The sequence below is a fragment of the Phaethon aethereus genome (assembly GCF_964289735.1).
Source record: "Phaethon aethereus genome assembly, chromosome: 2".
Taxonomy (NCBI): Eukaryota; Metazoa; Chordata; class Aves; order Phaethontiformes; family Phaethontidae; genus Phaethon; species Phaethon aethereus.
The window spans coordinates 48939591-48958167 of record NC_138582.1 but is presented as its reverse complement, the minus strand read 5'-3'; the positions used below and the strand labels follow the sequence as shown (position 1 = coordinate 48958167).

At 35.7% G+C, this 18577-nt stretch overlaps 1 protein-coding gene across 1 annotated transcript in view; it reads left to right on the top strand.

Annotated features, from left to right (window-relative positions):
• ASXL3 (ASXL transcriptional regulator 3) overlaps positions 1–18577 on the top strand; it is a gene marked incomplete at its 5' end in the record, with an annotated part of 126974 nt that overhangs the window by 52716 nt on the left and 55681 nt on the right. Inside the window, 3 exons of the mRNA XM_082015318.1 lie at positions 2376–2484; positions 3812–3923; positions 13450–13571. Coding sequence (XP_081871444.1) covers positions 2376–2484; positions 3812–3923; positions 13450–13571 — 343 coding nt within the window. The remainder of the gene's footprint in view (positions 1–2375; positions 2485–3811; positions 3924–13449; positions 13572–18577) is intronic.

Here is an 18577-nt window from a genome sequence, read left to right as displayed (position 1 = left end):
CGTACCCCAGTCCAATTTTCAAGAAGGGTAGATATGACCCTTTGGTTGCCTGCCAAATTATTTAGGAATTGCAGATATCTGTATGAAACAAGCATAACAGTAGTTAAAGTACTTCTTGGCTCAGTAGCTGATACGGATTTCTTTGTAAGTCAGAGAATAGTTTCTATTGTCCACTTGCCAGTTGGCTAGACTTTGAAGATTAAGATATCTGCTGTGAGCACAGTAGTGGTCAGGAGATGTTGCCAAATCCTCTATTTTGTGTTCATTCATCTTGCATCATTTTAATTGGTTAATGATATCTAGAAATAAGTGTGGAGTCCAGAGTATCTACATCGGAACAAGAGAAGGATACAAATCATGCATACATGCGCACAGTTTTGTTTCGTGTTGATATATTGAGTTTGTCTTCCACTGCAAAGTCAGCAAGTTCGTTCTATCTTGCAGAGAAAGTCTTAATCTGTGATGTTTCACTAAAAAGATCCAAGACTGTGAGAGTCGGAATTGCTTCATGTTATGTATGTTAACATATGGAAGAAATTATGCAACTAGAACTGCTCTATTAAACACTTTGTGTCTTTGCTTGTCAAACATTAATACAATAAGGAAAACGCGTAAAGAGAAGTATCCTACTTATTCCAAAACTGTTTTAAGTAATCGTTAAACTCAGATGAAATCTCTTGATGTTTTCTGTGCTACTGCTAGCAGTATCGTTATATTTCTACCATATTTAGTTTTGTATTCTGTTATAGTATTATATCAAAACCAGATGTGCAATTAGTTTTATTTGCGGGGGAAAAAAAAGAAACAACAAAAACTTGTCAGAATTTTTATATTGCATGATTATATTTAGAATAGTCATAAAATAGGTATCTGTTAAATATCTGATGTGTTTATCACCAAGCAGCATTTTTAGCCATACTTTTTGATTTTAGATGTAGTAATGTGATATATTAGGTGACCAATAGTAAATAAATTCTATTGGACAGGTCTTCCTGCCCTGAGGACCTTTTATAGTCTAATTTTTACCGGAAGAACAATTACCACACTATCCATCTTGCCATTAAATTAGTACATGTACAATAAGCATGAATTTCATTGCAGTAGAGCAATGGAAATCAACAGAAAGCATCATCATATGAAAGAGGACAATTTCAGTCCAGTTTTATTTATAAGAAAAGATCATTCATGCAATTTTCAACAAAGATTGGATGCTGTGTTATAATATTGCATAATAAAGGGCAGTAGTTTCTGATGGACTTTTGAAGCCCTGTTCCTGATTTATGGTTGAGTGTATAATTAATCCTGAAATACTTAGCAACACACTTAATTTAATGCACAGGCATTGTTCCACTTAACCAAGTGGAATATATTTACGTGGCTAAAGATAAGCGTGCGTGCAGGCTAGGGACCCCAGGGAAGAAGCACAGTTTCAGATTCAGTCTCTGAGTACACCATGTACATTAGTCAGTAAATGGGGACAAAGATGTGATCGTACATCTACAAATCTTGTACTTTAATTTTTAAATTAAAATGAAATAAAACAATTTTTTACTACCTTCTTCCCTACCATTTCTTAGATGAACTTTTCAGAATAGTGTAAGTGTAGCTAGGGTAGAAGCATTTGCTTTTTTTTCTGATGCCAACAAGCATATATTCCAAAGGCATCTCTGTACAAGTACTCTTTTTTTTCCTTAATGTGTTGTGTTTCTTTTTAAATAGTCCCTTAACATGCATTCCACAGTGGTATTACAATTACTACCTTGAGTAGGTCAATCTCTTAATCTCTAAAACAACGATAATTAGAAAAGATAGTGCTTCATAGAAGGTACAGATGTGCTTGTATTTGTATATAGTGGTGCACACTGACCATGTTAAGCCAGAATAAGGCTTAACTATATATCGTTTATAATTTTAAATGTGTTCTTCCTCGGCTCTTTATTATTCTTTTGTTGCCTTTCATCCTATGGGATGCAGCTGCCCTTGAACTTGGTACTGTTTTGATCATTCATGTGCAGCAGCCACATTGTCTGTAACATTTTAAAAATGAGGCTTCATGGTGTTATTTACGAAGTAATTTCACATAAATATTTGGACTTTGGTTCTCTTAGAATGTGGAGCTGGTTGCTGTATGAAGAAAAGCATAATTATAATTCACAGACTTTTTGCCTCAAGCCTAGAGGACAGATGCATATGATTAAGTTTGAAACTGGCCTGTTATTGTAATGTAGATGTTTTCAGGGTTGAGAGAATTAAAAAGGGAAAAAAAAGGGCAAAAAAAAAAAAGCCGGGCAAGCATGAGTTTTAAAAAAAAATAGACCAAGGGAATAGTTTTACAAGAGGCACTCAATCTTGGACTGCACAATTTTATTTTTCAGTGGAACCTCTCCATTAGCTTGCCTGAATGCAATGCTTCATACTAACACTCGTGTAGGTGATGGAACATTCTTCAAAATCCCTGGGAAGCTGGGACTCTACGCTCTCAAAGTAAGTTTAAATTTTGTGTATGGAAAGTACATAGCGCTATTAATCCATTTTATGAATGTCTCAATAGATATAAAGGTAAACAGATTAGATTCTTTGGAGAGGAAATGACCTGATAGTCCTTTTAACTGCTTTCAGATGTCTTTTAAAAGGATTTATATGAAAGTAAACATTGAATGTTTTATCCTAGAAAGCATATACATGTTCTTGAATTTGGCATATGGGATAAAAACATGTAGCTTAGCTAAAATGCTGCTTTTTCAGAGTTGTTCACAGAAAGGCCTTTGTTTTATGAGCAGTGAGCTCAAGAGGATCACTGACTTTCTCATTAAGTAATTGTATTAATGTTTGATTTTTGAATAGTGCAAAATTATTTGCAGGTCTAATATAAATCAGCTTTTACTTTACAGGTTGCATCATTGTTTTTGAGAAAGAATATAATTATACTGATAGAATTTTGTCTTTATGCTATTTCTTTTCTTTTTCCTCCTTATTTTTCCTTTTTGGTATGGCTATGATGATTTCTGTGGGTGGAAATTTTTTCTTGCTGTACATGATCAAACTTAGAGGGGCTTCACAATAGGATTGGAGGAATGTGAGGCAGAGGTGAGAAACAAGAAAGTAAGTTTATGTGTTTGGCAGTCTAAATGTAGTCAATTAAAATGTTGGGCTGGGAAGAAGGATCTTTTGTAATTTAAGACAGACTTATTTGATGTAAGGGTTTAAAAAATATAAAACTATGAGGATTTGCCTGCTAACTCAAAATTCTGTATCTGAGATTGAATTAATAGTTTTCAGAAGCTCCATTTGCTAATTTACTAAAACAAATGCTGTTTTTCTTTAAATCGGGAGATATTCTTGGCACAAATCCAGGTATTCACAATCACTCCCATGCTTGTGAGCTCCAGGTTGCTTCAGCTATTTGAATTCAGGAAACAGGCAAAGGCAGAAAAAGGAACATTAAAGGATTTGTGTTTTGCTGCAGCGTTGTGGACACTCAACTAGAAAACTAGGATTTTTACAGCCCAATGAGTCTGTTTCTGTTAAAAACAAAAAAGGTGGAAGATCTTGCATTTTATTTGACATTTTTTAAAAAAGACTATGTTATGACTTCACAAAATAGCTTTTTTGGTTTTGCTTTGCAAGTTGTTTCATGAAGGTGTGTTTTTATGTCTTCTCTGAAGTAACTCACAAGCGTATTTTATTTTATTCGTATTTTTGAAATGTAAGCATGAGAGTACACTGCAGTAATCTATTTTCAGAGATGCAGCAGGATCGTGATTGATTTTTTCTTTTTAATTTTAGTTTTCTTTTTCTTTTTTAATTGTAGAAAGAAGAATCAACATGCCCTACTGATGGAACATTGGATTTAGGATGTGAATCTGAGTTAGATGGCACTGAAATGGCTGAGACAAACAATAATAATGGAGAAGAAAATGGTGGTAGGTGCTTTAATTTCAATATTAGAGGGTATATTTCGGGAAAAGAAAAAGTATTGTTTACTTAAGATTTTCATGGTGTGATTTCTAAACAGTGTAAGTAATGTTTTGTACTCACTGAAACTATTTTTGAGTGACTCCCTCTCTTTTTTGACCTTATAAAGAAGTCAGGAACACCAAGTGCCTTTATTTGACTTAGATCTGTAAAAGACAATGAGTAGTGCTGTTGGGTGTGTTTTGAGTAGGTAGTTTTTTGGCTTACAATTTTTTTGTTCTATGTCCCATAGCTAAAGAGTAATTTGCCTTACTGGGCTTCAGACTTCCAGTTGTTGGATAGACATCTCACTGATTTCAGTGTGGGCTAGTGGGGTTGGTCCTGTATAGTTCTGGGCGCAGGACAAAGATTTATATTTTTTTTTGATTCAGACAGACATTCTCCTGGGTGCCATGCTGACATAAAGACATGCTGAAGTATTAAATCCTGTGCATTTTTTTTCTCTGAGATAATGACAAACTGAAACATTGCAAGAACTTGAAAATGGCAACCTTAGAAATATTTTTTCTTTTGAAGAGGTAATAATTGCTCATAAAGAATACACAGTTCTTCAGTCTGTGCGTTATTATTATTATATTAATTTCTATTATGTGTAAGTAATAGAAATGAATATTCTCATTAAAACTCCACTCATGTAATGCTTATAAAGCGAATGCTTTATACAAAAACCAAGCTTCCCAGGACCTCTGAAATAAACCTTTCCTTGATCGATTCTTCTCCGCTGCTGCACCCTCACAAGCTGTCCCACTGCTGGACTGCAGCTTACTGTTTTGGATCGCTTTGTATACGGTGAGAGAGTGTCCCGTTCACAAAGCTCATATTGTTGTTCTGCTACAGACTTCCTTTTTGATTTTGGGCAACTTACTTAGCTTCCGCACTGCACGTGTACAGCACTAGTACTGCTCTTTCAGTATTGCTTGCTAGCAGCACTGAAAAATCACAAAATGCTCAATGATAGGAGCAATGGAACTTCCTAAGACATGTTATTGTGGATCTAGTGGTGCAGTTTTGAAGCTCAGTGGAAAAACAAAAGTCAAGAATTATTAAATGGCTCTGCTTCCTCATTTTCCTTGATATATTATGTCTGTATGTTAACTGACTATGGATGTGCAGTGGTTTTATGCTTATATAGTATATACTGCATGTATAAGTGAATATGTGTACTTGTGGTTCTTCAACATTTCCTGTCTGATACTCAGGCAATTGTTGATGTACACTTCGTGAAGTCGCAGGAAGAATACAACAGTGAAAAGCAGTGTAAATACAGTTGCAGATAGGAAAGCAAAAGTTGATGCTATTTCTTATAAACAAACAAAAATCATGGCAAAAACCTGGCAATTATTTAGGAGTGGTGGGATGTAAATAAGGATGCTGGAATGCCAGAAGTAGAAAATTGCTGGGTTTTGACTGGGAGGGGCCTGCACACTATTTTCACAGTTTACAGTAATAAAAATAATTCTAGCACTTATGGTAACATAAAAGAGCATCTGCTAAAATGAAACATTTTAAAATATTCGGGGGAGAGCAGTAAATTACACCTAGATTGTTTTTAAAGCTGAGAACTTTCCCTCATATTTAATCTTTATCAAACCTTGGAAAACTGTGATATATTTAACTTTTTGAAAACAAGACATTTTAAATTTTTTTTATGTCATGCAGTGGATATATTTAAAAAGAGTTCGTGGAATGGCAATAGTGAGTCTATATTGCATTTAGAAAGGCTGATGCTGGATGTGATCAATGAGGAATTGAAGACAGTGTATCTTGTATGTCAGCTGATAAAGAACATAGTTTTGTCACGTGTGTTTGATAATAGCTTTTCTTGAGACTGAAAGTTTGTTGTTAAAGGTCTCTATTGATATATATATATATGTAGAATTCTAGAAGTGATTTAATTTACAATGTAGAATGCTTGGCTTAAAAACAGCACCATGCCCAAGAAATGCAGACAGTTTTAAGTTGATTGAAAATTACAAATTATTAGATATGCAACAGCATAGGAATCACCATCCACAGTAGATATTTTTGCTGTTCTCTTGAGGATGTGATTTGACCGCTCTTCATTCAGTATCTTTGTCAATACTTTTTGAGAAGAATAAAATCCTTCTTGATTAGTTTTATTGATAATAAATAATAATGTTGAGACTTCTTTTGATTGCCTTGTAAATGATTACAGTTGAACAGCATGAATTTTTTTAGGTTTTGAAGTGAAGAAAAAAGGTCAGATCTGTGCAGTGGAAACATATATTCAATAAATCAGTAAATCTGAAAAGCATTTAAGGATCACAGTAGAAAATGAATTGAACATGAATGAGATGCTTTTGCTAATTAGTCCAATGCAGTTCTTGGGCTATAATTGTGGTGATACTGATGAAGGAATATAGGCACAGTGTTTCCTTTGGGTATGGCACTAGTTAAATAATTACTGTTGTATTGCATTCATTATAACTGTAAGAAAGAATTAAGAAAAATAAGAAAGGATTTAGAAAAGACATGTAGGAACTCCTGAGTGAACAAATACCTCCTTTGCTCTGGGATATTTAATAGGGACAGGCTAGTTAGTTTATCAAAGATGAGGTGGTGACTTGATTAGTTTGTAAATATTTGAAAAAAGGTGTTTCTATAGAAAATATTAGGTCTAGCAGACCAAATCTAACAAGATATCTATCAATTAAACTTTTCACACTACAGCTGGGATTTTTTTTCTTTCCAGGAAACTATTCTGTGGAATAAGAATAACATTTGATTCAGTACAAAAATTTCTTTATTAAATTCTCTGACTTGTGTTTTAGAAAAGGTCAATAGATATAACGTCTCCTTTCAGTCTTAGTATGTGTGATATATATGAGGATGGACACTGTTTGCCCATTGTATTCTTAATTGCCCAGTTGATTGTATTTTTATTTGCTCTTGTTTCTGTGGTAGAGTCCAGAAGACCCAGTTCTGACAGAGTGACCAGAAATTGTTCAGCAAGATTTAAAACGTGCCACTTTAAAAGTTAGCTGGAAGCAGAGGATGAAACCCTAAGCAACAGCCTCAGCCCGTTTGTGGGCTTTTAGATGATAGTCTCCAGCTTTCAGAGTAAAAAGTACCAGCTGACACTCAGAGAAGAATCACATTATTCCCCAGCGGGCACATTTTTCCCAGCATAAATGCAGGCTACTGAACAATTTTGTTAGCATAATAATATAAAATTCCTCACAGTTATAAACACATGACTTGGCAAAAGCTGTTACACCACATCAGTATTGCTAAACTGATGACTGGAATGGCCACACCTCAGGATTTTCAGATGCTGTGGAGAAGCCTTTCTTCTACTACCTTGTCCAAAGACGTATGTTAAAAAAACTCTTTACAGTTTATTTTCTTTGGAATGGGATTTCTATAGAAGCTCTCTAGCAGTTTCATATCATTTTATAAATTCCATTTCCATCAAATACAGGGACAGCATGTAAAGATGTAGTTGGTGAAAGAATTAAAATCCCAATTACTGTTGCCTGGAAAAATGATGACTGTAATATCCTTTTGCCCATCAATAGGTTGTTCTGTTCTCAAAAAGCAATTGTCCCTAGGATTTCTGAAGCCAGTGCTAATCCATCAGCCATGGAGCACAGTTGATTAAAAACTGTCTTCACGCAAGCTGATGGAATGCACAGTGATGTAACTGTGGAGGAAGCAGCAATTCCTATGGTAGTGTGACTTCTCTCCCCAATCCCGGCCCAAATGTAAGTTCTGATGTTTGCCCAAATATGAGCAACATATGTCTCCTCTTGAGACACTTTGGTTTACAGCACTTGCTAAAACTGTAAATTCTTCAACTGCAAACATGAAATGGCAGAATTAATTTCTTAGGCAGTTTTCTTAGAGATAGTAGATTAAATGATGGACAACAGAGGATCAGATCCATGCTGAATCCTGAAATTTTGTCTTTGTAGCTACTATACTCTTGAACACCTTGTGCTTTTTGGACTAGGAAGCCACTAAGATAACTCCTGTAGTGAGGAATGAATATTCACCATTGTTTGAAACCTGAGTCCACATTTAGATGTTCAGTTCCCTTCCAGGAATGGAATTTCTGGCAATTCGGGGAAACCTGTTATCCTTAGCATCTTGTCTCTTGGGAATAATATTGGATGATTCACTGAATAGATCCATTGCACGTGGCAACACCTGGATGTGGTATAGGCTTTTCTAAAAGCAGAAGGCCGATAATGGAATAGCAGCTTGAACATGCAGAGTTTTGGATGACAGATCAGAAAGAAACAGTTTTTCACTTTTTTTGGTTTGTTTTTGTGGATTTTTTTTTTCATCTCCCCACAAATAGCTATAAAATAAAAATACTGTACCTAGAATTGAGTTTAACTTCTGTTTGTTTCATTGCTACTGGAGAGGAGTCATAAGAATGAGAGAAGATACTGTGGAACTTGAGGGAGAGATCTTTCTCATCTGCTTTTTTTGCTGTACAGTAGAGTTAATGAGGCCGAAGAAATGGGTGGCTTAGTGATGACAGGCTGTATATTTTTAGTGGAAAATGTTGACTTCCTTTGGAATAAGGATTCACAGTTTTCAAAGCTTTGTGAAATGTTTGGGCTCAAAAGCATGCCGAGAATATAATGTAATTCAGTGCAAGCTACCAAGCTGATGTGGTATTTGATGTCTGTTTCCAAAAAATATTATTCAATATTACTTATCATTTCACAGTGCTAGTATAGCTTTTCAGAAAGAATATTACAGTCACAGTAGTGCCCTTGAAATATGCATCTGGTTTTGCTTGCATTGACGAACTTGTACAATTAACTGACTCCCAAACTGCTTTTCATTTTCAAGAGCTGATGGCAACAGTCGAGTTCTGAATTGTTCAGATTTTGCAAGTTGGGCTCTAGAGATCAATGAGTGATGGAGGTGAATTACTTCATACAACTGTATTGGGAAAGCATGACCATTTATGTCAATACAAGTATAGATCTGTGTCACCCAGAGAAAATACTGAATTTTATGGATATTTTAGAGAGAGATTTTGTGTATATGTTATCCTAAGGGAGTTCTCTGTGAAGTTTCGTATCTCCAGAGTGTGTGCGTACATTTTATGCTTGAGGTAGACTCTAGTCTTTAGCATATGGTAGCAATATTAATTTGTGTTTTGTAATGTGGCCATTAGTAAACAATCCTTCTCATCTGCTGTGGTTTCTGTAACAAAGAAGGAAGTGAACTGCTGTTGATTTTTTTGGCCTGATTTTAAATCGGTAGGGTCTGTCTGAAATCGGAATTAATTGTGCTATTTATTTGGGGAAAATAAGCCCCTTAAAGCACTCCAGGAGCTTTTCTGTCAATCTAGTTACATAAATCCGCTTATAATTATTCCCAATAACTTTCAGTGGCAGTGAGACAGAATAATTTTAAGTTGTATTACTATAAAAATTGTTTCTTTGAAGAAACATGTCTTCTAATATGCTTTATGTAGGTTTCATCTTTCTTGGGTGGGGAAGGTAAAAGGTAATAAAAAATTACAGAGATAGCCTATAAAATTTGAGATTAAAAGATAGTATTGTTGATTTTTATAAATGATAGCCTTTCATAATAATTACAAAACCGGTCTTGGAAAAATGGAAGAGAGAAAGTTATTTCAAATGGAGGTTGTCAAAAACATTTTTAACATGCTCTTTTTGCGAAGTAATTCTAATTCTATCATTCATGTTAACACTCTCTGAACACTTGCTAAGGAGGTCTTATCTTCAGAAACCCAGCTGCTCTTCCAGCTCATAACCGAACAGTTTATGGCTTAATAGTTGCTTTTTGCTTTATTCCTTCACTCAGTCCTGGCCCTTGAAGAAGCCGATTTAAAGAATGGAGCCTAATTATTCTCCACCAAATGGAAATACCTCCTGTAGGCTTAAAACTGCTCTTGTTCTCTTTTTCTACTGTAGCAATAATGGTGAATCCTCTTTATTTGCTACCCAAATATTTTTCCTTCATCTGTTGCATTCTTTCAGGGTTCTTTTTTTCCTCCCCAGCATCCAGTTTATTTTTAGCATTCTTTTCTGATAAAGCTTTTCAAGCAAGCATGAATCTGATAATATTCATGCGACTTCAGTGCTTATGGACAAAGTACTTGCAGCTTTCCAAAGTTGTAAATATGTACAAAGACCACTGGCTCTTCTTGAATTTGTTTTTCTTGTACTGTGTTCTTTGGTTTCCATAGCAGAAACGTCTGCTCTGTTCTTGAGGCATTGTTTTTTTCACTAGCGTCATTAATGTTCACTTCAAATACTGACATATTTTTCTGTCATATTTTCCCACTTTATTACTTCTGAGTCATTCAGAGAAAAGCAGTTGGAATTTATCCATATAAATGAACAAATAAATAAATACAATTTTCTGTGGTCACAGGCATTGCAGTATATTGAGGTTTTGGCACAGATTGATTTAAATCACTTTGTAGCAGAACATGTTTTAAAGAATAAATTTATTCATTGTCATATTTGTGTTTCATTTCCTACAGAAAAGTAAATTCATATTGCTGCGTAAACAATTAATGTATTTATTATCCTCTAAATAAAGTCAATGTATCAATTTTAGTATTATTTTTTGCTAATCAAGTGAATAGCCTGTATGAGTTACTAAGCAATTATATAAGTTAACATAATGTATTTAGATTTTTAATGTTTGTATCTTCCACTTTTGGAAAATTGGCAATGACATCTCTTATTAACTAGATGGTTAGGTTTATAGCCATGATTTGTATTAAGCTGGTTTTAAATGGAAATAGAAATTTAATTAAAACATAGAAAACAATATTTAAAATAGCTTCTTATTATTTTAAGCTACTAGATCTATCAAGGAAAATATTTGTAATGTATAAAATATATTTTAGAAAGGAAGTATTGTTGTTAATAGATGAAGTTGACTTTCTCTAATCATCTTGCCATTTAAAAATTTTTAAGCAGCAGATTTCAGCCTCAGATACCTATTTCTTTAAATAGTCTACAGGAAAAAGTTTGTTTTTCAGAACTCTGAAGCAACAAGGTTTCGTTGCACTAAACTGAACCAGCCTAGAGTGAGGTATTCCTTCTGCACCTGCAGAAGAGATTACAGTGATGGAAAGCTGTTTCATTGTTTCAGTGGGTTTCTGTTCCAGTTGCTTCACCCCTTAGAGTGATCCCAGTTCCTTGGTTTAACTTTGTTGTCAAAGCTTTGAAGAAACAAGCAAAAGAAACCAATACACTGATAATATTTTATGTAAAATTGAAGTAATGATCTAATAAGAAATATGGCCTCTAATAGAACTTGTGACAATTTCAGGATTTATTGTTAAAAGAAAAATGAATGAAAGCACAAAATGAATATAGAGCTATGTTTATTTTTATTCCTGTGCTGTATCGTGACTTTGACATTAACGATTGTAGTGTTGAGCATCATCAGTTAGCGGTGCCAAACCTCTCCAGGATGAACTTTGGCACAAAAATAAACAGGGGAAACTCTTGGATAATGTCCTAGATCAGAGTAATGAAAAGCAGAATTTCCCATTTAAACAAGAAGGTAAGAGGAGTTGCAGTCATCCTGGAGAACAGGAATGGGTTTTTCATGACAGGTCGTCTTGTATTCTACCTTAGGAGGCACAGTTAGGTATACAACAGTTTCCATTCTTTAGGCATATTTAAATTTGTTCTACTCTACTCTGGGGTTTGTGTGCTCACACTATTTTTGGTTTTTTTCTTCGGTTCTTTGACTCTCAAGCTTTGCCAGAAAACAGTTAAAAAATTCTTTTTAAAAGAAAAGACAAAAGCTATGTGATCTGAAATGTCAGATTTTTATTTTTGTGTAGGTGTTCTTTGTTTCAGGAGCTTAGCTATTGCAGTGATTTAGATTATATAAACCAGCTATTGTTTATTTTTTCCCAACACTTTGCTGCTCCTTTAAGTTGCCTTTTTTGATAGTAAGCTTTGTTCATCATGTGGAAAAGATTGATCCAAACCAGGTGATGCTGTAAACTCAGAACCTGTTTTGTGTTGCACCTTCTTTGTATATTTTGACAAATCCTTCAAGTACAAGGTAAAAAAGTGACAAATATCAGTTCTAAATCTTGTGACAAAATAGGATTTATCTTATCTGCTAATGAAAATTTTTAATCTAATAGGAAAATTATCTTGACATAATGCCAATGCCATAAAACAGAGTGTATTCTCTATTTGCGAGGTAAGTATTAATTATTTTTTCTTTCAGTGTGAAAACAAATGTTTAATATCACGTGCATCTTGTAGTGGCCACTAATTATTGATAACTAAATTGTCTCTATTCTACCTTTTTTTCTTACAAACCAAAGAAAAAATCATTAAAATATTTCTTCTATGAAACATGGCTAAAGTCAAGAGAGTTAGAATGCTACTCCAGGTGTTTGCTCATCCCACTGAAGGATGGGAAGAGAAAACCATAGGTAAATGGAAACATTGGGCTGAAATTATTTCTGGCACGTGTCTGTGCAGCTGCTTTGAGTGTCTTCAAACTGTTCTGGTAGATCTGCGAAGTCTGTCAAACCTTGGAAAACCATATGCAGCTGCAGAGCATTATAAAGAAGGTATGTCAGCACGCAAAGCAGCTTTGAGCAGCGCTGGAAGACAGACTTGAATTGAGTCAGCAGAGGGGAATGGGAAAAAAAGCTACTCAGTTTCTGGATACATGCTAATGCTGTTTTCATTGGGCTGTCTTAGGACACTAGTGAGAGTGGAAAGTTTTTTACAGTCCTTTTAGTCAAGCTTGCTGACTACCAAGACTAATAGGATCCTCCAGCTGTATTCACAGCTTCCATATCTGTTTAATAAAGCTGTTTTTTGAAAGCAGTTAATCATATTTCCTTTTCTTTTTAACCAGGAGACTTTTTCTCTGTCTCACACAACATGTATTCAAGAGGCTGTTTAATGCAAGTACTGTTGTATTTGTTCATTAACACATGTATTATTTAGAAGGCGGAGAAGTAGCGGTGTGTGTGTCCTGAGAGGCCAGAATTCCTCTTTGCAGGACATTCCCATCTACCTGTTAAACAGGAATTTTTAGAACACAGAGACATCAGTGTCTCTTCTATAAATACACATGTAGACACATAATAATCCATTAAAAATGTCTTGGTGAGGAGGATAATTTTTGTCTAGCTTCTGTGTGAAAACCATAGTTAAAACTATTTCAGTTACCTTTCAGGACCTGAAACGCAAAATATGCAAGCCCTCCAGAACTGCGTAGAAAGGGTATGATGAAATGAGGTACAAATATTTGTGAAGCAATGCATTTGTATAGAATATGGCCGGATTTTCAGCTCATCTGGATCTCAAGTTGAATTTCTCAGAGCGAGCTTTTTGTTTTCCAGGCACTTCCCTTTTCTGCCCCCCCGGCCCCGTCCTCAGGACTTCCCAAGATACAGGGAAGATAACTCACATAACAGTATTCTGATTTTTCTTTTTTTTCTTTTTTTTTTTTTTTTTTAAGTTTGCCCAAAGCATACAACTGAAGAAATGTCTTCCAATCGTGATTCGAGCCTTACTAATGCACCGGTGCAAAGCAAGCTAGTATCTTCCTTCCAGCAGCACACAAAGAAAGCACTTAAGCAGGTAAGCTTGTATTGACTGATAATCAATTAGCTTCCCTTTACCATGTGTGTCAGTCTTATATGAATAAGATCTGAGCAGAATTTCAAGGCATTTCTGAGGGCTTTTAGTGCTTTGTTTAGTAGTGGTGGGGGTTCTTTTTTTTTAACCACTGGTGCAGTCCTGCTATTTATGGTGAGTTTGATGGTTTTTTAAGTGCTTGTCAAGTAAGCAGAATTGTTTATATTATCACATCCCTGCTTTTCCTATATAAGCATTCGTGTTGGAAATTTTATGTGAGGCTTAAAATGAAAAAAAAAAAAAAGATTTTGAAAAAAGTTCTGCAGATGGGTAAGAATCTGGGTATACTTGCTGTTCAGTTTTTCTGTATGGTCTGTTAAGTAATTTTTCTTTTATACTGTATTTGACACTACAGTGTATAAAAGTGGGGTAGTTTTTGTTTTTTGAATAACTTATGATTTGGATGATTTAGGTTGCATGATAAGTAGTAAAGCTTGGCAACAGTAACTGAGTATTGAAAGTCAGATATTAACTGAAAGTATAACAATGTGAAAATTATTTTCCAACAGTGCCAAATTAGTTCAGCTTACAGCCAGGCAAATGGAAAAGAAAAACTAAAAAAATAAAAAAAAAGTTATCATTATCTCCTCTCAATTTTGAGTATGTAGGAATTGTTTTAGTCTTGTAAAGACTGTAAAAAATGAAATACAACCTTTCTAAAGTGTTAGCCTAACAAGATGATGTTGTTTTCATTTTTTAACTGCTGTCAGTTACGGTTAACGGAGGTGTCCTGGTTTCAGCTGGGATAGTATTTCATGGAGTAGTTTATTGCAGAGTTGTTGGTTTAGGCATAGGTTAAGCAAAGCCTGTCCACATCTCCTTCTCACTTAAGTATTTGTGCTTAGTTTTTCATTTGGTTTGAGTTTAAATCCACTAGAGTTAATAGACTTTTATCATTCACATAAGGTTATCTTGTATTTACAGGCTTTGAGGACTGGAAAGGATTGTTAGATTGGGGTCTCACATCTGTTTGGTCAGAAAGATTGAGCAATGGGCACAAAGCAGCTCACTGTGTTGCTCGTTGCGAAAAAGGCACACTTTTCAGAAACTCTTCTATACAGATCTTTTGCAATACGTGAACTTTCTTAGGGGTTGGGGGAGTGGGCAAGGGCAAAGGAGGGGAAAAAAAGAGCAAAGCCACAAATGTTTGAACTTGTATAACTGTTTAAACTCTACTATTTTTCACTTAGCAGATGTATAGCATTGAGAATAATTATAAAAAGGGCAAACTAATCAGAATAGCTTAATTAATATAACAAGTTATAACACTGATGGAAATTTTTGAAAATGTTCCCTAAGGCAGTAGGGTTAGAGCAGCATCAAAAAGTTAAGTAATCGATAAAAAGAAATCAGTTTTAATTAAGTTGATGGTAATTAGCTCCTGTCCTTCAGAGCATGAGAGTATTATTACAGCTATCAGTAAAATGTTTTCTTTATGTACAGTATTAGACAAATGGACATTTGGATTGTGGAATAGTAGAGGATTTTTGCTTTGTTTTTTCTAAAATTTCAGGTGTTGGCTACTGCCACATACATGCTGCAGATTTTATTTAATTTGATATCGTAGCAGAGGTGAATAAACTTTAACAGTGATTTTATTTGTGAAATTTCTGTTGGAAATTTATTCTTTCACTTTCCAATCTTTCTGTTGCTTTTATGGATACATAATACCTAAAATTTGTACAAAGAAGAACCTGTAGTACCTTTGAATACACAAGAAACTTTAGACAGTTGTATGCAACACTCCTCAAACTGATACTAACCTACTGGTTCCATGCTGAAGTAACAGAAGATGAGCCATCATCGTGCTCTCAGCAAGTGCTCATACTGTATAAACATTTATATCCTGTATATATGTCATAATGGAGTCTTCCCTAGCTATTGCTTTTTTCTATTACTAAACAGTCTTCACAGAATGAAAACCTACAAGGTAGTCTTTCAAACAGTTTCCTACTCAAATTATTTAAAAACAGTGGGTTCTTCACATTAACTTGATCTTGTGTGTGTTTGTTTTGTAATCCATTAAAATTAAAGTGTAAGGCAAGTTGATAATGTGCAGTACTGCTTGAAGACCTGAGCTAGAATTAGAAGATTTTCTCCACTGTTTATCTATTTAATAACCACTCTAGTCATATGTAATTCTCTTCAAAGTATTAGATGCTGGATTTACATATGATGTGATTTTTAATGAATTCTAGTGGTATATTCCTGGGTTTAGATTGCAAAGAGCAATCTCGCGTTTCCTTGTAACAGCTTGCATTTTAGGATGTTCTCATGAATCAAATTAGTCACAACACTGCATTTCTTGAGCTATGCTAGGAACTTGGAGGAAAAGGCATTTTCTGAGCCCTGGCTCTTGGTCTTGATTTCTCTTGGGTAGCTGTGGATACTTTGCAGAGGCTAAGGAGGTTTGCAGTTGCAGTGGACTCTGACAAGGTCTGTGTCACAGTTCAGACCTTATGTCCTCACCTTTCAAAGGCTGGGCTGCCATTTTGGTCTGGAAACTTTCTGTCTTTACCACCTTCCATAGTGTCCTTGTTGGGAGAAAGGTTTTGAGTGTTTTACCACTGAGTGTGTTTCATACTTCTTTTTAGTTTTTGAGGGGCTTTCAGTTTTGCTCTTGTATAGTATCTGAGTGTAATGTTCAACAAAACAGTTCCCATTCATGAGGGTTTAGACAAAAGAGTCTGTGCTGTAGAGCTGCATTTTATGCTTCGCTGTCTGATGGCAGATTTTACAGATTTTCTTTCCCTTTTGCTGTTGGAAGTGCTTGGGTATGTGTGCCCAGCTGTTGCTGATTTAGTACTTTTGAAAAGGAGGTTTATGGCATGCTGTCACACACTGATTTCCTATCAGTACTGATCAGTTCCATACTGATTTACCTCATTTTCACACTCGAGAGTTTTGGCATGCAGACCCATGTAAGGACCTCTTCCTGGGAAAGTACTGAACTACATCTGCATCTGCTAGCAGTGGTACATGGTCACACTACTGTGTGAATTATTCTTGCTCTGGACAAGGCTAACTCAAGTACGGACATCAAGTCATGGCATAGTATCTACCATGCTCTCCTCTGGTCCAGTTTCTGTTCCATTGACTTGATACTTTTTTTGGAAGTCTTCGCTATGTACAGATTTGTCTGTATCTATCAAGATGTTCTTGGAACATTTCTCAGAAGAAACGATCATACCTGCAAACTGGCCTCACGTAGGTAACACTGAGCATGTGTGAATATCCAGGACATTGAGGTGGTATTAGTGTTTGTTGGACTCTGATAGCCAAGTATAAGAGCACCTTGTCCATCAGTGTACCAGTTGTTTCCTGGGGCAGTACCAAGAGAGGATAAAGAACTTGAAGATGCACTAGAATGATGTCTGGGATGATAGTAGACCTCCCAGACATGGAAGAAAATCCTGCCTCACTTTTGGCACTTTGGAATCAGCACCAAGAAGGGTACCCATAAATTTTCTCTTGGGAGAAGAGAAGGATACTCCATTCAGACTCAGGATCTGAATACAGACCAGGACATGTCTGAGACTGTGCTGGGCATCCAGATCTCTTTGTAGAGACAGAAACTCCAGAGACAGCAGCCAAGTGGGTTTGGGAGGAGAGAAGCTCAGGAAATAAGGGAATCTACACAAGGTATGTTACTGCCATGGTTTGTTTTGTTTTTCTTAACTTTGGGCTTTGTCTGCATGCTTGGTGGCTGGGTTCATATATGTGCCACTATTTTATTCATAAAGTGGGTAGATGCAGTTTTCTGTGGAGAAGAAAGGCACCCATCCATACAATTTGTTCTTATAGTAGAGTAGAACTGTCAAGTCCACCCCCCTTTTTTTCCAGTGGATACTGTCAGGCCCCAAGCAGTAAGTGAGCTATGGGGAAGTTAAGGTTTGGCTCATCTGTTGCTTCTGAATTATAGGACATTAGACCTGCACAGCTCCAAATAATATTTCAGGCTGGCTTTTCTAGCACAACTGTAATTATTATTAGAAACCAACCTACAACCTGAAGCAACAAGAGACTAAATTTCGGAGCAGAATGGTGAACAGTGTAATTTATCCCTGATTTACCCAAATTCACAGGACTAGTTTATCAATATTTCTTTGTTTGTTTGTTTTTTTAAGGACACAGGTGTCCAAGTGCCTAGGTTGGCACTGAAGGTAGAATCCTGATCTCCACTGGTGTGGTTTTGCTTTCCTGTCTTCAGCTCAGGCACACTGCTTATCTTGCTTTGAGAAAAGAACAAGAGCAAACTCACCAGTCTTGCTCCCTCCATACTCATTCTGTTAGGACGTACTTCCTTGACTACAGCCAGATGCAGGTTATGTTATAAAGCATTTTGCTGTCCGTAGAAAGTAATCCTGTATGAGTCTGTCTGTGGTGTCTATCCTTTGACTCATTTGAGCAACTACTCACTCGCACGTTCTGATATAAGCCTGATATATTTGCCTGCCCTCCTTCCCCTTCCTCACCCCCAAAGAAACAAAGATGACAGAGGAGATCTTTATGATTACATCCTTATCACTTAGAATTTGAGCACAGGGTGTCTTCCTGAAAGGCTCTGAAAATCCACTGTGAAATGAGAGGTATTTTTTCTGCTGAATTCCTCGGTATAGAAAGTTTGCTGGAGTTTCTCAGTGTCTCTGTTAACCATTTTCCTATGTTTCATTTCAGATGCTACAAATTTACCAAGGCCACAGTTGGAGAATTCTGGCTCCCTAGCTGAAGCATTTGATCAGATGTCTGGCAACATAAGTGATGATTCTTGACAAATTTTCCTGTCAACAAAAGGAAAACAAGGAAAACATGTTGCTTTTTGACTTCTAGAGAGACATGGAAAGGGACAGTGGAATTTACAAAATGCATTCAGGAAAATGGAAGTTTGAAGATGATAAACTAAACTGATTTTCTGATTGCCAAGACAAGTCTAGGGAAGAGGACAGAGA